Source organism: Amblyomma maculatum, chromosome 5, assembly GCF_055883805.1.
Source record: "Amblyomma maculatum isolate TAMU_Amacu chromosome 5, ASM5588380v1, whole genome shotgun sequence".
NCBI lineage: Eukaryota > Metazoa > Arthropoda > Arachnida > Ixodida > Ixodidae > Amblyomma > Amblyomma maculatum.
This window is the reverse complement of record NC_139348.1, coordinates 150,641,759-150,662,139: the sequence shown is the minus strand read 5'-3', so window position 1 is coordinate 150,662,139 and position 20,381 is coordinate 150,641,759. Positions and strand designations below refer to the sequence as shown.

Genomic DNA, 20,381 nt, shown 5'->3' with positions numbered 1-20,381 from the left:
CCTTCTTGGGTGCTTTCTTTCCGTGCGCTTTATGACTATAAATTGGTTTTTCATTCATTCTACACGAATTTGCTGTGCCGACGATTATAGAGCGAGAGCGGACGGTTCCGCACAAGCTACATAGGCGGCAAGTTTCCGGCATCTTTCTGATAGTTGCCGTAATGATAGGTGTGCCGTAAGTGTTGCAATCAGGGGCTTATTTTGCCAGGTTTCTTGGTAACTTGATCGCATGAAGAAAACCATTGAAGCTTCAGTGGTCTTCGTCATTAGATACGTTTACATGAACTCGACAGAATTCAAGTCTGGCCCCTTTAGAGGGAAAGTGCAGATGAAGACCGTACAAAACTAGTCGCAATAGTTTCCTTCTAAAAACTACTTTTTTTCTCAAATAAGCAACTTCGCCCACATTCTCTCGGGTTTGTGTACACCAGGCTATTTACAAAAATAAAAATAATGTATGTTTAAATTTATCCTAGAAAAGGCAACATAGCAACTACAATCTCGCAAGCCATCATTACCGCCAAGCGTCCCCATTCGGAGGAAACCTAACCGTCTGCAAGATATTGTTTCGAACAGGCAACTAGAAGAACGGGAGAAAATATGACCTCCTGGATTCAGATTTGTCCTCGGCTGTCCACCCCTGAGAACAATGGCTTGGAAGAGAAAATTGCATTTGCTGGATTGAATATACCTCAGATATCATACAGTAATAAGATGCAGGGGAGGGATCTGAATGAATGGTGGAAAAGTTGGTTTAAACTGCACAAAAATAGTTACATTTGTAAGCTAGATCACCCTCAGTGCTGTTGGCACATTGGAGAAACACGATCGCGGTGGTGTGAAAAGACCTCTGCTCGAACAACAAATGCAGCATGTTTGTTCGGAATTTCGTTATCCAACTACAACCGCTGCATCATGTAAAGATCACTCTCGCAACTGTCAGAACATTACTACCAAGATCAAATAAAAAAAATAGTCTTTTTCCAGATCATTTGCATTATTTCAGTCGCCGCACGACTGCGGAGAGCCCCCACCGCAAGTATTGCTCGCTGCATGCAACGGTCTAGTGGGACCCAACATGTTGCCGGGAGGAGAAAACAGCGGCGCGGGGTGGTACAAAGGGTGTCCTCACCCTGAAAGCGGAGGCAAAAGGCATTGAGGCTACATAGTAGGGTCCTCTGAACAGCGTCACCTGGTGACAAATAGCAGAAATATTGTTAGAACGTAGAAGAGCGCAAATAAAGTCCACTGTTCTCGTCGCTTCTGTAGCCCAAAGGATTAATGTTGCGTTTTCAGGTGCCAAAGTCATGGTTCGAATCCACTTTGTTCTGTGTTTTTTTTCTGTGCACTTTTTTTTTTTTGACAACTGGCAACAATAAAATAAATTGCTAACATTTTCCAGGGGGTGGTTCCCTTTTAGGTTGTACTATGTGATTTTATTGCATGTAGCTGTAAAGCAGGCCATGAACGGCCGAGGAGGCGGCATCAAATGCAAGGGTACTGCAATGCTCACCCTGTTTCGTTCCTTATTTATTCCTGTAATTATTTTTGTGGGTGTATGTTACTTTAGGTTGCGTTTGTTGACATTTCTGAGCAACAATTAACTCATTGACATACAACCAGTGAGAAGGAAGAATTTGCTGGATCGTACTGTTGAGAGTTCGGAATTATGCGTTAAAGCGTCATGGAAATCTTCATGGGGAGTCATAATTGCCAGAGCTAAATGCTCAGATCAGTTGAGCATGACTGATGGGCTGAGAAGGTATTACAGTAAAATCATGTCCTGATTATTTTGTACGTGCAACATTTATGAGCCCTTTGGAGGGCTTAGCACGGCGGATCTGATAAGCAAGCACTAATCATGCTACATCTTGCCAAGGAAGCAGCATTTGTGTGGAATTCCTTTGCTAGTGCTGCCCTCCAGGCTTAGCGAAGGTGTGTGTTTGTTACGAGGGGCCCGTTGTCAGTTCCACCACTGTTCTTTGTAAGCATTTTTCATGCAACACGCATAACTTGCTGCTGAGCCGAAATATGTGGGCATAGAAGTTGGACTTTTGTTCGACTTTAAGTGACATTTTCTTTGCTTTTTTACTTTTCACAACGTTGCTTTCAGAGCTGAAAAATGAAGATGTGAAAGTGGGTGAAGAATGCGAACTGGACAGCAAGGGCAAGACGCCTCTTCTCAATGGTACTGGTGAGTGAAGATGCATGCCTTTTTCCGCCTTGTGAGGAGTTCAAATTAAGAAAATTTGCTGGTCTTTTATTGTGTCATGCCTCTCTGTACGCAATGTGTAAACCATGTCTCGTTTTTTTTCTGTCTCTGGACATTTTGGTCAAAAATATTAATGCGCACTAGGATGAACGGCGTTAGGTGAACTGGAAACTGCTGTTTTAGCATGGGAAAAAAATTGGAGGAACACTTAAGGTCTACCTAATGACTCCTGTCTGGGGGTTCTTTTCGTGGATCCTCTTTCACGTGCATCACATTGCGGCTCCCTTAATCACTAGTTGCTTAGATTGTGCTTCTATTTTCTCGCCTTTTATGTTCTTGCTCATTTTTATTTGCTTCTTTGGTAATCTGAAAACACTACTTCAATACTGTTGAAGCTCAATACTTCATTACTGTTGAAGCTCAGTACTTCAATGCTGTTGGAGCTCAGTACTTCAATACTGTTAAAGACGATTCATGCACACCGCTCCATGCTGTTTGCCGTGGAAACTTATCCACAGAGCGTGTCTGTCAGGGAAATGCAGTGTCCGTGGGACACGCACTCGTGAGCGAAAAGCATTTCTCGGATGCCTTTTACAATTTTCAAGCAGACGTCGGCTGCTTACGGTATCGACTTATGTAAAGTCCTCCGTGATGTATTTAGTTTCCACCCACCTCTACCTGCCGCCAAGCTTCGTTGCTTAGATCGGTGCCGAAGCTCTCGCATACTGACATTTTTGTTGCTAAATGTGGCAGACCTTGAAATGCCACTTCGAACGGGGTTCTCTCTAGGAATGCTTGACCAACAGCAAGAGCCTAGTTACTGCCATCGGTAAGCAGCCGTCGCTGCCCTTGTGCAAAATTTGGAACTCTCACCGAACCTTTTGTCTGAGCTGCGGCCTAGTTTTCCTGGCAATTTTTTTTTTCTTTCGCTTTCCAACTGTGGTAATGTGAGGTACCTCTTCTTTGTTTACTGACCTCCGGAATCTAGGCTACACTGCCGTCAACTCCTAGCCAGAGGTCGCAGGATCCTCAGTTCTCGTGATGATGTCACTAGTCACATCGTGGGGTGTGACGTAGCGGTGAAAAAAAACCAAAAAACATTCATTCCAGCATAAAAATTTTTTGGCTCGGAAATACCTGTTTCGCTCTAGTGTGGAATGTGAACGGGGCTAAAAAGTGTAAACAAACACTTGTATTATAAAAAGAATGTGATTTGGATGGAGTTGTCTCCGGTGTCTTTACTTCTGGTTCTCAACGCATTTGATCCAGGAAAAGCGGGTCCTGGAGTCCCCAAGAAGGCTGGGGTGAAGAAGGAGGAGTCTGAGGAACCAGCAGCGGCCGTCAAAAAGGAAGGCACTTCCGAGGAGTCCAAGGTGCTGAAGAAGTTGGTGACCAGTGGCGGCCGCATAATCTTGGCAGACCTCAAGCGGGCCCTGAATGTCGACGTCGAACCCGGGAAGCCAAAACGGTTAAAACTCGACATGACTGATGGTGGTGAGTGCTGAGGGGAAGGAACATGGCGGTTGTGTACTTCCTCTAATAGCAGACTGATTTTTCGGACTCCAATAATTCAGACTTGTGCAATATTTCGGACTTTATTAGGGAGCCGTTACTCAGTACATAGGAGCGTTTACATTTTCACAGCCGATATTTCGGACCCTATGGTGTCCAAAAGTTCGGGCTGAAGGCTCGTTTTCATTTTGGCATCACTTAGTAGACGCGAGCGGCCGTCGTTTTTGCGAACAACCGGTTTTGCGCATCAGTAAAAGCTAGGTGAAGCAGTTATTCGGACGGACTAGCTTGGCTCTTCGTTCATCGTCACCATTTGAAGCAGTAGCAATAATCGAATGCTTGACCTTTTCATTGAGCAGCCTACAAAGAGCGCAATTGGATTGAAAATGGAACGTGAACACTGTCCGCCATGGCTTACTCCAATGCCGCCCGCTCCCGCCACCCGTGGGAAAAGGGGGGGGGGGGTGGGGTGCGGTGCATTCATGATTCATGGGGGGTTCTCGTTCCGTTTGCTTTTTTCCTGCGGTCTTGGCTATCGTCGTTTACCATGGAAACTGATTGCTTCGCTCGGTGCTTGCATTCGTTCATGGCATGATCAACTGTGTTGCAGTACGTCGTGAAGTGGCATGGATATGACGAAAGAATGGCTGGTCAAGATATTCTAACTGGAGAGTTATGGTGGTTACATCTTAGCATGATCTGCTTCTGCGGGGCACCACTGTGCTTGCAGTGACCACCTTCAGCGAGCTGCATGCTTCTCGCCGGTGCGTACACCTGCCGCGTCTGCATCAGCCAGTGAGAGCGCGTGCGCATGCGCATAGGCAGCGCGCGGAAGCCGATCACAGTAGCAGATCGCGCTATGCTATAACTCCCTGTTATCGGCATATAAACGAAACATGGAGGAAAAGGGTAGTTCGTGGTTTTAAAGCTGATTTTTCGCTGGAAATTATTTTTTTTTTTCAAATTGATGGATATTTCATACTGTTCAATTATTTTAAGTCCGAAAAAAGAGTCGGCGACTTGGTCACGTAAAAGTCTGCTGCTGAATCGGGGTGGAGGGCTTCCATAGACCCCACTTTGGTGACACTAGTGTTCTGTCTTCCCCTTCTTTTTATTCTTCCAGGCTCTCCTGGAAAACGACGTATTCTGTCGAGGCTGCATTCAGCATGCGAGATGTGCTGAAGTGGGTCCCATAATCGTTTTGCATTTGCGAAACAAGCATATGGGCCTGACAAAACCAGCCTGCTTCAACGCTCTGGTTTAGTATGTTGCAAATGAAAACTTCTCTGTTGCCCTGCTTCTCATTGGGAATAACACGAAAGGCTGACAGCTAGAAGGGGGCCTCTCTCATGGAGCTTGAGGGGAGGAGGCGGTTTTATTTTAGGGGGAATGCGACCTTTGAAAAACGAAAAATCGTGAGAAAGCCGATTTTCGGTAAAGTATATATTCCATTAGTATGAGCTATAAACTAGCCTTTCTGCAAATGTCAGTGTGGTATTTGTTGTAGAAAAACTAAAAATTAATAATATAACAAGCGGGGCAGCAACCACGGCATTGCGAGAAATCGACGAAAATGACCCAAGTTCGTGTGCCTGCGATTCCTCTTCCACTGAACTGAGTGCCGCCATCTTGGTCTTATTTTGTTTGTGAATCCTTGCGCTTTCTTTCGCCGCCATTGGCGGCGGTAGCAGCGGCGTAGCTTGCTTCTGATTATGAGCCTCGCAATGGCTTTTGAGTTTCCCGCATCTTGAATTTGAGGCTGTGATCGGAAGAACTGCGCACTCCTCGAGAACGCGAGGGTTCGGGCTACTGCCATTGGCTATTGCACGCGTTGATGCGGTGGTCTCTGCCAGCTACCTCCCCATGCGTTGTCTGCTCTGTCTCTCTTTTGTGGTTTGTGCTTTCACTTCATCACTTGCCATTTTTGCGATTGCTCTTAATGCCGTGCCTTCCGATTGCTTATTTGGTCACGACGCCTAGAATGAAGTTCAAGATGCGGCATTCATTCAGTGCACGGAAGCGTTTCACGAAGGCCGCGTACACTGGAAGGCGTGCCGGCGCCTGCATCGACACTTCCAGTGTCTGAGACGTCTGCGCTGCAGCTTCCAACGTCCGAGACAAATGCATCGCCACTTCCAGCATGCAAGGGGATTGCATTGCTGCTTCTAGCGTCCAAAACGATTGTATCACTGCTTTGAGCATTGCACCATCGGCTTCATCGACACAAGAGTGCATCGTTTCGAGTATACCCAGTGATCCGGGCCCATTGATCTCGGCATTCGCGGTCTTCACCTCTGGTCTCCCATCATCTCCGAAGGATAACAATGCTTCTTCCACTGTTAGCCTGGAAACACATTTCTTGACGCCTGAGGAGATCTAGGCAGCAGAGGCACAGCATGCTGCTGTTAGAGATGAACTTGGCTCCATGCCAGCGATGCAGCACAAGTTTCAAGCGATGACACCTGATCCCAGACCTGCCACTGCTACAACCAAATGTGCCAAATTTTGCCTCGTGCAGTTGGATGCCCTAGGCGCCCTGCTTTCATACATCTTGCGCATGCATTGCCTTGCAACTGGTCTGACATTTCAAGAAGGCACCGATCTTGGACTGGCAACTGAACATCAGTTGGTGTGCCCGCATTGTGGTATTATTTCAAGTGCCTGGAACCCTGCATGCCAGAACGAAGGGATGGCATTTGAAGTGAATATCCGAGCCGTAATGGCAATGAAGCAAATAGAAAGGGCCAATTAGCTCTTTGTGACCTTTGGTCCGCAATGAACGTGTCCCACAGAGAGCTCTTCTCTATTGGGCTTTTCAAAAGTATCTGAAGAAGACCTTCAGGGACCCAGAGGCCCAGTCTATGGAAAAGCTTTATGCCGAATTAGCAAATGCAGTAAAGGAGGGGTACATGCAGATATGCATCCAAGCTTTTCACGGGGCATCACTGTCATTTATGACGGGACCTTGCACAAACGGGGCCACGCGTCCCTCATTGGAGTAGGGGCTGTCATTGAATACCACACCAGCCTCATCCTGGATGCACCGGCTTTATCTAACCAGGGCCTTGGTTGTCAGATAGGACCAAAACCTGGGGACTCTGAATGTGCAAGTTGGCTGGCCTTCATGTGTGCCAAAAAAAAAAAAAAACCAACCGATGTCAAGTCTGGAAGGATGGAGGGGGAGGCAACGCTAACTCTCTTGGGACGTTCTGTGACCCAACACAACTTGCATCACACAACACTTGTGTCCGACAGTGACAGTGCCACCTTCTCTGCCCTGGTACAGGAGCATGTTTATGGGCTAGTTCCTATTGTAAGTGAAGAATACCTAAACCATGTACAAAAAAGGATGGGGACTGCACTACGCATTCTTGTGTAGAAAAGTGAGAAGCCGTTAGGAGAGAAGGGCAGGCTGTCAAAGGCCCCCTTTGACGAGCTCATTATGGCTGGGCCCGGTGAAACAATCATAAGGGTGTGGCTGCAATGCAGCGTGCAGTGATGGCATCATACTGCCATGTCACGTCAACAGACAAGGAGCCTCACCATGAATTTTGCCCCGAGGGTGCCGACCCGTGGTGTCGTCATAAGGCTACAGAGGAAAAAGGAGCAGCGCAGTCGAAGCACAGGTACAATCTCCCAGGCGATGTTGCTGATGCTATGCTGCCTATATATTGGCACCTCTCACAAGGTTCACTTCTCTGACCCTGCCTAGGAGGGAAGAGCCAAAACTTGCCGGAGCCTTTCCACTTAGTGCTGTGGTCCCTGATGCCCAAGGAGCAGCATGCATCTTTAATTGCTGTGTGGAGACTGCACTGCATTAAGCAGTACTAAGGGGCAAGCTGGCGTCCGCAAGGCTACCAAAGAAGTTCCGATGTCGGAGGGTGCCTTGTCTGTGGGACTCTAAGGAAATGAATGGAGCTCTTGGGGGGTTGCTCGCGTTGTACAAAGTACAGGAAATGGACATGCAGCATTTAATGGGCATTTCTCGCAGGGACCTGCGCTACAAGACATAGCAGCGCCATTTGAAGGCAAAAATCAACCTTGTGGCAACGAAGGCAGCCGACATGGTCCTTTCAAAATGTGCCCTGGTGGTAAAGGACCTCTACATGGACTCTCTTTGGGAACCAGGAGCATCAAGATTATGCTCCTGGTGCTTACTGAGCTGATTAGTTCCAAAGAAACACATTTTTATCAGCCCGGAAAGCTGATAAAAAGACCGTTTTGTTTTTCACCATTTTGTCAGTTCGGGTTGTTTTTTTTTTGGTCGCTTCATAGCATTGCTGCGAACTTTTCTCTGGTTCTATGCAAGCGATTTTGATCATTCTTGTCTTGTTTTGTAGCTGAATGCTGGATACTTGCAGTAAGATCGAAAAGTAATACCTCAAATAAGTACAAGTTATGTAAAAGTTGATGTAGTCTATTTCTATTTATGTCCATTCCTTGAAGTGCAACTTCAAGCATGCGTAACTTCCTATATGGGAGACATAGAGTGGTAAAGTTAGTCTTATTATATTTATTCACTTCTGCAGAAGCCATTGATATTATGTAAAACTAAATGTGTGCCATGGATCTTTTAAAGATCTTCCGGCAAATTTTCAAAGATTATATATTTTGAAAATAGCATAAAAGCTGAAAAATTGATCCAATGCAAAAATGAGCTACGCATTTGAAATCGCCGTAAGAAACTGCTCATGCTCACTAATTTTCATTATCAAAATTTCAGTATTAAACACTTTTTTTTTTTTTAAGACCCTCTTGTCCTAAGTTGAAATCTTGACAAACAGATTGAAAATCCTGGGTAATTCATAGAACATTGTATCATTTTGTGTGCAAACCTAAAGGGGGGCATGAATCTTGAGAGCCCGAAAATAGCGAAAGAAAAAAAGAAGTTGAAAATTGAAACGTGCTATAGATGCCATGGGCCCACTATACGAAGTGTGTGATCGCGAACTCGAAATCGGTGAATGCGTTTCTGCAATGCGCTAGGTGCAAAGTGCGTGGTGAACTAAAATACCAGTGCGTGAATATGGACTCGCTATGAGCCTTGTTCTCGTGTGCTCAAAGTGAAGAGACGTACAGTAGAATCTCGATGATACGAATTCCAAGGGAGCACGCAAAATATTCGTATCATCCCGAATTTATATGATTCAAAACAAGTCAACTTCCACATGGGAATGAATTGAAAATGAACCAAACTTTATTATGGCGAATTACTTGCGACCGAAAAAGTCCGTAATGCTTGTCTGCACTTTTTTGCCGTTGATGTCGCGGACATGCCCCGCCTGAAAGGCATAAAACCGTGCAGCGGTTTTGTCGCTGACGCTGCCGGCACTTGTGGTGTGGCGCAGAACGTCCAAAGCGTGAAGAGTATCTGCCGTTGACGGCGGCTGATCACACTCGTCGTCAGCGTCACCATCGCTGTCAGGCTCATTTTCGCAGTCATCCGCTTCGTTGACCAAGTCTTCAATAAACCTCAGCCCACAGGTCGCGATGTTGTCGTCCGGGGTAACGAAGTCTCGAGCCGAAGCTTCAGTTTCCAGATTGTCCTAGCCATCAATCATGAAGTCTTCATCTGGCTCTTGACGATCTCCTGCCGAAGCCGCATCAAGTCCTATGGCAAATCCGCACTTTCTAAAACAGTTCGAGATTGTGTCTGAAGTTGCACTATCCCATGACATGGCTAGAAAGTGCAAAGCATCTAAGAGACTGATCCGCAAGTTTGCTTTTTTGCGGTCAATTTTTGCCAGCAGACGCCTCACTATAAGTCCTTTAAAATGATGTTTTACATTTCTAATTATCCCAGCGTCCAGTGGCTAAAGATGGCTGGTAGTGTTCGCCGGCAGGAACCTGACTTTCACATTATTGAATGTCATTTCCTTTGGGGGGGCAGAGCACTGGTCCACTAGAAGCAAAATTTTCCGGTTTCTTGACGCTATTTTCCGATCAAGGCTTGTCAGTAACTCGCGGAAAAAATCTCCAGTCATCCACGCCTTTTGGTTATCTTTGTAAAAGACAGGCAAATGCTCCGCCGATCGGAAACACCTCGATTTCTTCGACTTACCGATGATGGTAAGCTGGAGTTTCTCGGATCCATCCAAATTGCAGCGAAAGAGTACTGTTACTCTCTCCTTGCTTTTCTGGCCGCCCTGGCATGCCTGGCCTTTTACGCACAAACTTCTTTCCGGTTGAAGGTTGAAAAAGAGGCCGACTCGTCGGCATTAAATATGTCGCATGGCGCGCACTCTGACAGCGCCGGCAGCGTGTTAGCCACTCATATATAGCTGACTGGTCCACTTTCTTGCCTTCACCTGAGACGACCCGGTAGACAAGTCCGTGCTGCTCCTTAAACCAGTGCAGCCATCCCCCAGACGCTTGGAAATTTTCAATTCCAAGCGAAAGCACGACGGTGTCGGCTTTTTCACACAGAACCTTGCTGTCCACGTTGATGCCGGCCGCTGTCACTTCGCGGAACCAAGTCAGCAGAACCTCTTCCAGCTTGACATGGGTCGCTGTTTTAGCCTGCTTCACGTTCGTACCAAAGTGCTGCACATTCTTCAAGATGACATCTCGCTACCCAACAATGGTGCAGAGCGTCGAGGGTGCCAACCCTAGCTCTTTTGCTAAGTCGACACGCTTTTTAGGGTTTTCATCAACCCTCTTCAGCACATCAAGCATTCCTTAAAAAAAAGGGCTTTACGCTTCCGCAACATTTCGGCAGCAGCTAACGCTTGCATCTTTGTAACGTTTGGGCAGTTCACGACACAGCGAAGAACAGAAAGAAGCGGTGAACAGAGAACTGCTGCAGCCGCAGCCAGCGTCACAGACCTCCGGACCAGCCGGCGAGACAACTTTTCGATAGGCCAATGAGCTGCCAGCAAATGAGTGACATACACGACTGAACATGTGCCTCGCCTTGGCCGTCCTTATCTAGTGCTCATCCATTTGCTACCAAAGGGAGGTGGGGGTAGGGTGGCTAGCGGGGTGGGGTGGGGGGTTGGAGAGGAGAGGCAGCGGCCGCGGTGGGTACTCTCTCCCCCTGTGAGCTCTTGCGCTGAGCTTGAGAATGATACGAACGGCGGGGGGGGGTGGAGAGGAGCTAGCGGCGGCCGCGTCGGGTATGTTCCCCTCTTGAGGCCAGCCGCGCCGGCCCGCTCACATGCGCCACTGGTTTGCACGTTCGTATCAACCGCGGCGGGTTCAGAAACTCTTCGTATCACCCTGAATCTTAACATATTCTATACAATGTAGTCCGTTCAAAGCATTCTTAAAATTCGTATCAGCCGTAATTGTATCATCGAGATTCTACGGTATTGTGTTGGTGAATGGGTATCAAAGCGGGAACCCGTTCTCATTACCGTAAAATGGTGCCTAATTGCCCCAAGTAAGTGGCCTCGCATGTAACCCTGTGGGTCTCGAAAAAAATTTTATTTCTGAAATTTTTGTTTGAATCACGGCCGGTCTCGAGGGAGAGAGCGCGCGCTCTTTCTTACGGCCTTCTCAGTCGCCGCGGGAGCAATGGGAACTTTCGCTCCGCGTCTGCTTCAGCGGCGCAAGGGGCGCGACCTGCTCACTGTTCGCTCCGCGTCTGCTTCAGCGGCAGCGGGTGGCTTTTGCCTGGTTTCGCGCTGTCGCTCGCGAGTTTCGTGGTGAGTGCAGCCCCGAAATTAAAGAGCACAGAAGGTAGATGCTGCAGCGGCATGTCGTCAACGTACCACACGTGAACGGATGTAAAAAACACTGTCGTTCAGCAAACGTTCGACAAGCATGGCATACACTGCGGCACGGTAGCTACTTTTGTCCATTTTAATCCGAATTTTCCCCAAGCCTGTACAAGAATAGGAACAAAAAGAAAAAAAACTGAATGAGCAGTGATCACATCGAAGCTTCTTCAAGGCTAACATGACAGCAAATCGTCTGCAACAGCAAAACAGTCTTTCAGTGCTAGATGCGAAACCATTCATGTTTCAATTTCAATTTCAATAATTTCATAAAAATGTAATGTAAATTGCAAAATGCTTGCATGATATAAAGTATTAGTATAACAGTCAAAGTAAACGTTGTAGGGTTGAGTTTTAAATGTTATTACAATTCATATAAGGCAATGTGTGGTATTATAAACATTATTTTAATTTTGCAAATAAACATTGTTTTAAAGAAATTTTTACGTGATATGCTTATTATGAAAACAAAAAATGGTTTGATATTCATGACACCACTTGTGCTCGAAGTGATAAAAAAAAGGCCAATAAATGATGGAGGTGATACTCTATGCAGTGACTTACAAATGAGTTCACCTGCTATATCGAAAGTATGCAAGAAACTTCTAAAGTGTTAAAGAAGTACACTCTCACTGAAGACTCATTTCAAGCCTTATATAGCGACCCATTGATCTCTTCAGGAAAGTAAGGTTAGTATGCTGAAGGGAATGACATATGCTAGATGCGAGGGCCGTAACAGGCAGCGGCACATGACTGCATTGTCAAGACGGGCATTTCATCTGAGAGCAAAATCAAGGCACTGAAGGAAGTGATGGCATCTCCTACCATCCCATTTCCCACTGTCACATATTCCGGTTCACCTTACGTCGCTGGATATATCGTTTAGTTAATCAACTTCGGGTGTGATGCTTGCGCTATTCTTGAAACTAGCGAAAGAAGCAGCCCCATGTAGTACGCTCTTCTACGAGGACAATGTTCTAGTGGACTGCATTATCCGAAACCAGATCTTGTTGCCCTATTGGACAAGTTTTTTTTTTTTTTTGAAAAATCTGCCGTGCACCTACTACACACAAATGTACTCGAAGTACTTAAGATCTTGATTCAGTCAGCATTTCAGAACTCAACACTGAGTTGCCCGAAAGGAATTGACAACAGCTGTTATTAGGTCCGCTTCTTTGATATTTGAAAAATTTCTCAGAATTCTTCTCAATTAATTATACCAGGAAAGTGACGGAGAAGACCGAGAGGCCAACTCCTTATGTGCACAAGCCGTGCAGGAAGATTTTGAGCCTGAATTTTCTAGACTCGGGTCGCATTTTGATGGACAATTTTTTTATTGTTTGCCGCTCTTTTCGATTCTGCTTAATTGTTTATGCCCATTTCCTTGAATAAAAGTAGTCGCGAGACTACATGCCATATACATCTTCGGTCTTTCAACCGACTGATATGTTTTGAACGAAGCTAGAACAGCCCACTCCACTAGACAAGTGAAATTTTTACTATATGAGTAAATTTTTGTTCTTTACTCTGAATCTGAGACGCGCCATGAATTTTTGCCGGTGCCTCTTCTGATCTAAACGAAGACGGTAGAGGTTGACAGAATCTCCACCCAACAGTTCACCATGCACTCACGTCAGGTCGCGCTACACCTGCTTAAAACATTCAAAGGCAGATTGCATAGCCTGGTAAATTTATTTTTGTACAAAACTTAGGGGTAAAAAATGTTAGTGTACCCGAAGCTTCATTCGGCCGTGCCCGGCCGCACTGACGAAGGAGCGCGCGCGTGAGCGGATTGTTGACTGTATTTTATTCCTCGTACACGATAAATGTTCGATGTTGATGACGGACTTTGTATAAACCATAAGGGGCGAAATGTCAGGACCTGCCAGTTACAACTGACGCGGGCGAAGCTGAAAGCAAGCGCGCATTTCCCTTACGCGTGAACGGCTGTAGCGGAGGAGCAGCAGTGGGGCGGTGGCGACCCCACCGAGGCGCGGCGGGCGGTGGAAACAGACTCCATTGGAGAGGCCGTAAGAGAAGAGAAGCGCTCTCTCCCTCGAGACCGGCCGTGTCTGAATGTATGCACATATTCAAGCGAACGTGGGTGTATTCTTGTCCGCTAGTACTATATACTGCTCAATGGTGTCAAGGAGAGTTGCGGTTTTGCATGCAGTGTGACTAAAAGGACAAAGGTCGCAAAGAAGCAGTCTTTAAAAATCACTTTCACAAAGACAATGCATACTGTTCGTGTAGACTGCATTGCACACTTACAATGGCAGCCATTTTTTGTTTCTGTCTGCGTGTTGATTATTTGTGTTTAATGATTGTGTCCAGCTAGAATTGTGACTTGTAGTTGAAGGTTGTTAAAACATGTCGAAGTTTTTCTCCATTGGCTTCTTCTTCCTTGTGTTGGGCACAAGGTGGTGGCCTGGAGGTGGAGGTCTTGGGCAGCGGCGGTGGCTCTGTGACGGACGTGAAGGCTGTGGCAGGTGCCACGGGAAACGGCGCGGCGGCTCCACGGCGAGACGTGTTCCTGGTGAGCCGCAGGCAGCTGGAGCAGTACGTGTTGCGGCGCGCCCGCTTGTACTTGCAGTCGGAGGGGGCCGCGGTGCTCAAGACCATGGCCCAAAAGTGTGACGCATTGCACAGTGCCCTCGAGCGGTGGCGGCGGCGCTCCTTCCAGCTGCAGCGCCAGCTCAATGAGTTCATCTGCGAGCAGGAGAAGTGTGCCAACGCGCGCCGTGAGAGGGTAAGTGAGCCAGATACTGCCATTGTCAGGGCCCAATGCCCAGTGAGCGGGGCGCGGTCGGGTAAAGCACGTTATTGGTGGGCCTGAGCCAGGCACGGGCCTTAAAGGGACTATGAAATGTCTAAAATGAGGTAAAGCAAAGCGGTCAAAAGATAGGTACTCCCTCGCTAGCCACTTGGTCGCAAGAATTTTGAGCTAGCTTCATTGTCACCGGAGATATCAGTGAATAAAAATGACGCTCCTCCTCTCCCTTTTCAATTCAACACTCCGAGACACCAGAAAAGAAAATAAGAAAAAAATAGCTCCTCGGGCTCGGTCCTTGAGCTCGGTTCTCGATCTTGGGCCGGGCCTGGTTGTGTATCTGCTGGCGACGCAATTTGTCTGTCCGAGAGTGAGTTAGAAAACGAAAAGCACTTGCACTCGTTGTTGGAACTGTGTTGCCGAAATGGCGCATCTTCTGCAAACGTCGCTTGATCCACATACACTTCGAGTAGTGCACTTCCGTCATTCAGTGGAGTGATGAGACGTCCGCCCACAGTTAATGGGACAGAGACCGTCACTGTGGACGGGAGGTCGTTGGTCACAGTGCGTGATGGGCGCTGGCCACAGGCAGCACGTCCGGTTTAATTTTATTCGTTTTTTTATTCGTTTACATTATACTGCGGAACTTATTAGTCCAATTAGGACGGGCACAGAGAGAAAAAGAAAGGACACTCTACACGTTGGGCATAGATAGTGCCAATAAAAATAACATTCAAGCATGAAGTGGGATAGATATAAGTCGTTCTGATTGCGTTGCTTCCAGAAATATTGCAAAATACAGCTGGTTGAAACCTTTCTCAGTGGAAGTTCGGAATTTCCAGGAAGCATACCTTTGCAAACTGATTCCACTGTACTTTAGATAAAGATTTCGTTTGTGTCGCCTGCTGAGAAAAAGTGAAACCATGCTAAAACCGAATGTTTCGGTCTTAAACTAGCTCCTAGATAAAAAGACCTGCACCAGCACTAAAAATTTGAACTTGGCAGCATGCATAACTACCATGCATATATGAATGGTGAGTTAAGAGGTGGCCCCGAAAGAGTGTACCTTGTCCTCTTTCCTTTGGTTTTCTCTCTGCACTTCACATTGCAAGGGTATTAAACCTGACATCCATTCCAGTGTCAGTTTGAGTAAGCACATTTGTATTTGAAAGCGAATCAAGTTTCATGCGCATGTATATGCCTGAAGAACGTTTAAATGCTGCTTACTGTGTTGAATAATGTGTCCCTTTTTTTCCTGGCGACTGCCATAAACATCTTAGCAATATTCTGCTCTCTTCCTAGCTGTATATGCTAAAGAACGAAATGGTTTGTGCTGCAGACGAAACAGATGGCTCTGTCATTCGACGGAGAATTCACTGCCGCAGACTTAAAGCAGCATTATGTAGTCGCAGTTTGACGATCATCGCAGGTGTTGAGCACATTTTTATGCGTAGGATCTTTTTGAGAAGGCTTTAGTGACCAGTATGCGACACCTCCACTGCGAGTGAGCCTCGTTAGATGGTGCTCAGTCTTATTTAGAGAGGAATCATCCTGTGCGAGCCGAGGCTCGCGCAGAAATGAGGTGGCAGAGGATCAAAATGCCCAGTCGTTTAAAATTCGTTTTCTTTTATGGGGGTCGGATGCAATTAGTAGTGTGCAAAGGACTGGTGAGGAATACTCATCATGAAAAAAAAAAAGAACGAAATCGAGGAATGTATAAGAGGTATTTTGTGCGTGAGGGTGTGCTGGATGTTAACAGTTTGTTTATGCACAGCTGTTAATTGTTCACTGGGAACTTTTTGAGTTCGCGCTGCCGCTTTTTATTGACCAGAAAACTTTCCTGTTTTTGTTGTTGTTGCCTCTGCAGAGGTCCGTTGGTGTCTGCGTCCGCATGCCCCCTCTGAAGCCTGTGCAGCCGGCTCCGCAGCCTCCACCCGCAACGGGCATCAGGACAGTACCCACCACCGTGACGGCACCGGCGTCGGTAATAGCGTCACGCGCTTCAGGCGCCACGGTCACAACTGTGGCCTCCAGTGGTACGTCGCCAGTGCGGCCGTCGGCACCGCCCCAGCAGCTGAGGGTGACCGGTGCGAACGCTTCCATGCTGGCTGCTGTGAGTTCTTTCTCTCTCTTCACCCACTGTTATCAACATGATAGCATTGAAAGGCCCTGTTCTGCAGAAAATCTGGCAATCTGGCAGGTGGTAGATGGCTGATCACTGACTCTTTGATTGGGTTGTTTGACATAATGAGACCGCGTTGATATCGCCCAGTTGCTTGGCATAGGCTCAGGCAGTTGTGTATTGAGCAGCAGTGCAATCGTGCAGAGACCTTCACCTTCTTGACATTATCAAGTCTGATAGAGTTTTGTTCACATTTATCTAACAAAAGGGCGAGAGTGGAATTATTGGTACAAAGCTCGGTGGGATGGAATAATGAAAGGTGTTAGCTCTATATTGGTCACTCTAAAGTGCTGAACTCGTGCGTTGGATATGGTTAGCTGTTATGGGTTTGCAACCTTTCTTTGTGCATCAAGGGAAACACCATTTGCGCTTTTATTTCGGCCAATTTGTCTGCACGCTACCTGTTGCAGGTGTTCTCAGGCTTGCCAGCACTCGATGGTTCAGGATAAAATTGGAGCGGCTTTTTTTTTTCTTTTGTTGGTAGTTGCTCGATAGTCTATGGCTGTCGGTATATTTGAACTCAGTCAGGCAATAAAAGAGCTCGTAAACCACTGCCACACGTTAAATTAAAATTTACTCTTGTGCCCCCTCCTCCTTTATCCTCTCCTTTCTCCTGTTGGACTTCTGTCTCTCTTCAGCAACTGGGCTTGAAGCCGAACCAGCACATGAAGCTGGTGAGCGTTTCGACACCGAGCGGTGGTACTGCAACGGTGGTCACACGATTGCCCCCGCAGGTAACTGAGTGCTGGTTTCTCAATTTCTTTCTCTCTCTCTCTGTTTCTCCCTGCCCTTGCTGCCTGGGTGTCTGGTGTTGTGGGGGTGGTGCTGTGTTGGTGTTTCAAGGTTCTTGTTGGTTCTGTTACAGCTTGCATGAGGTATTGTAATGGTTTTGTTTGCCTTGGTCAGAGCGGCTGTTGCTGGGGGGTTTGTTTTTTTGTACAATAGGATATTTGGTTTTGTGGCTATTTTGCCTGGAACTGAAGAAGTAACTTGCTCTCGTTTGCTGCTGCAATACGGGACCAGTCGTCGGAGCTTTTTGCTGCTTGCAATGGGGAGCACCCCGCCCATTTGATGAAGGGGCTGCCTGTGTACTTCGCGCAGTGGGCTCTCAAGCAGTTGCTAGTGGATATCCTTGCGAGACTTTTTGCATCGTAATGGATGATATTTTCAGGCTTGCACTTGATGGAATCAGAAGGTGCCATAGACAGACTAATGTTAGCGGAATGATTGTGATGCCTCTACATGAAACTTGAGGTCCAAAGGAGATCCGGTTCGTGACTGCCATGGCTTGGCTGGGGGAGGCAGGTTTGAACCTTGCTTGATTAGGATCGAGCTTGGGTATCACAGTTAGCTGAAATGATTGAGTAGATCATTTGTGGACTTTTCATCTCTCTCATTCCCTCCTTATTGTTCTTCAAGAAGAAGACTGGGATTAAAAACTAATGGAAAGCTTGGTGGATGTCATACCAGCCTCCATCTTTCGTGCTGCTGCAGTACTGGTGACGCAAGTCCCCACGGAAGAGAGAGCAGTAAACGCTTGTGGAACACTTCCACACACAGCCACGGAAGAAAACTGTAGGGGAACATTGGGGTGCAGTAGCTAATAGTTAGGCGGCAGGTTGCTCTATGGGAGGATATCCTTTTCTGTGCCTCAGGGTAGTTAGTGGAACAGAGGGGGAAAAAAAAAGCCCAATGGCTGCTCACCAGTTAGAACCTGGTGTTGCATTCTGAAGTGGCTGCCAAAGTCAATCCGGTGAGAGAAGCAGGAAGGCTTGAAGGTCATAGGGTGAATTCCAATCGCAGAGCTGGAGTACTTCCAGAGCAATGTTTTCTGCTCATTTTGGAGCAGCTGCATTCCAAACGCAGATTGGCAGCAATTGTCGAGCCATGGTCGCTAGTCAAGGCTGCTCCGCCAAAATCGATGGAGCAGGCCGGACGTTTGTGTGACGTATCCTTCAGTGGCTTTCTCCATTTCCAGCAGCTTGTCTCCGCGCCGGCTCCGCCCTCTGTGCTTTGTAGCAGACGACCAGTACTTGCTGTCATTATGGATGCAAATTCCTGTCGTGAATTGACGCTCTTTCTTGGAGAGTGAGAGCAGCTTCAGCTTGGACAGTGAGGGCAAAACCATGTGCGAAAATTCTTCATAAAATTAGCCAACCTTTTTTCATTCATTTAATCATTTATTCATCCTTCATCTCATACCCTACTGATGCCCTGAGGCAAAAAATATCGACTAAAAAACAAAACAAAATATTCTTTATGCGATTCAGTTACTGCTCAGCTTTGGGGCATGGAAACAGTGCACCGCGACTTCTGTTTTATTCAAAAAAACGTGCCGAAGAACTCTTACCGTGTTTGTTCACATTCAGATTTGTGAACATGAACGAAGTAATCGCGCAGATTGTTGATATCAGCACTGTCTCAAGAAGCAGCAAGAGCAACGTAGATCCATTACAGGTTTAGAAACAGATGACACGCATACATGAAGCGCAGCTAGGCAAGCGCAAGGAATGAGTTTTCCTCCGTCAGTTCGCGAGGGCCACCTTTTTGCACCGGCCGGGGCACGAATGTTTCAAACGCGGAGTCGGAACACATGCTTGCCGGATTCAGGCATTTTGTCTCGGAGCGTGTTGACCACTCTGCGTCTGCAATTGGAATTCACCAATATTGTTGTGGCAGTCAAGAGGGCTGTGTCACTCTCCGATGCTGCCGCGGTCTTAGTCGCGAGAGGGGCGTTGCACAGGATTGTCAAGACCCGATGCATCTTGAGATTCGCTCCTTGGCATCTCTGAGGTCCACTGATGGACAGTTGACATTGCAGTTGCAGAGTGCCCCTTCGGTGTCTTCGGCGCCTTCCACGCCAACCTCGGGGCCAGTGCCGATGCAGCTTATAACCAACACGGCCAACCTAACTTCATCGCCAAACCAAGTGGTGCGTTGTTTTTTGTTTTTGTTTCTGTAATTTTTTTTCTTCCACTGCATGGGGGTGGCCCTTGTTGCATGCTGCCTGGATGTGGGGTGGCTCTCCTTTTGCATGGTGGTTTAAACTGTTAATTTGCGGAGAGTGTTTTGAAGTGAAACTCTAAATTTTAGCTAAACTTTGTTCGAAGAGCGAGTGAAAAACATGGTACTACCTTTAGGAGTGTGTGTAGTCTTCGTGATAAGCTTTGTGAGGCCGGCAAGAGCGACCGTCTTTGCTAGAAAATCAAAACGCTCTTGCACTCTGGTGTGATAATTCCCAACTATGTGCGTTTCCAGCTTTTTCTTACAATATATACTAATGCCCTTAACTAGGGCGAATTATTTTTTGCAACTTCAAAATTTGTTAGAAGACACTCTGACTTCCTTTTGTAACTGTGCCATTGTCCTTTAGGCAGGTACTAATTGGTAAATGCTACTGCTCCTTTTCAAAGCTTTTCTGCAGAGCACTTGGGTTGCCTCCTAGACAACCAGGTGGTATCTTCTAGACTTCCACTTAATATTGCCCTGAAGATATCCGATGTCCATATGATGTGCATAAATGCCCACATGATGTCCACTGGACATCATCTGGACACGCATTTTTTTTAGAATGGAAATCCACAGAATGTCCCAGGGAGATCCACTAAAATGACGAGGATATCCTGTCAACACCTTCAGAACATATTTAAGTTTTCTTGCAATGCTTACTAATATCTGTTCTCAGTTTCATCGATGCCCAGAATAAATGTTCTGGACATTAAATATGTATGCACGATGAACACCCCATCGAATGTAAGCGGTTGCTTGATGCATATATGAAAAACTCGAAGTGACAAGCTAAAATTTTCTTTAGTTCTTTTGCTTGGTTCCTTTGTTTGATCCATTTGCTTCATTCACTACTTGCAGTGAGCTGTGAAAATAGGAAAACGTACAAACTGATTAAACCATGGAGCATTTTTAAAGTAATGACTGATTCCCGAAAAACAGCTAGAGGAAGTTTGCTAAATAATAAAAATAATACTAATA

The 20,381-nt window shown here is 46.6% G+C and overlaps 1 protein-coding gene and 1 pseudogene across 6 annotated transcripts in view; both read left to right on the top strand.

Moving 5' to 3' along the window:
• Nucleotides 1-20,381, top strand: part of LOC146189964 (uncharacterized) — a 76,144-nt gene that overhangs the window by 14,370 nt on the left and 41,393 nt on the right. For 4 of the 6 annotated variants that reach the window (XM_084604686.1, XM_084604683.1, XM_084604680.1 and 1 more), the window contains exons 4-9: nucleotides 2,114-2,194; nucleotides 3,482-3,706; nucleotides 13,863-14,191; nucleotides 16,080-16,325; nucleotides 17,033-17,128; nucleotides 19,216-19,326. In XM_084604686.1, the coding sequence (XP_084460812.1) occupies nucleotides 2,114-2,194; nucleotides 3,482-3,706; nucleotides 13,863-14,191; nucleotides 16,080-16,325; nucleotides 17,033-17,128; nucleotides 19,216-19,326 (1,088 nt within the window). The remainder of the gene's footprint in view (nucleotides 1-2,113; nucleotides 2,195-3,481; nucleotides 3,707-13,862; nucleotides 14,192-16,079; nucleotides 16,326-17,032; nucleotides 17,129-19,215; nucleotides 19,327-20,381) is intronic. The other 2 variants (XM_084604684.1, XM_084604685.1) reach the window with 2 other exon arrangements.
• Nucleotides 6,578-7,551, top strand: LOC146189966 (uncharacterized; annotated as a pseudogene).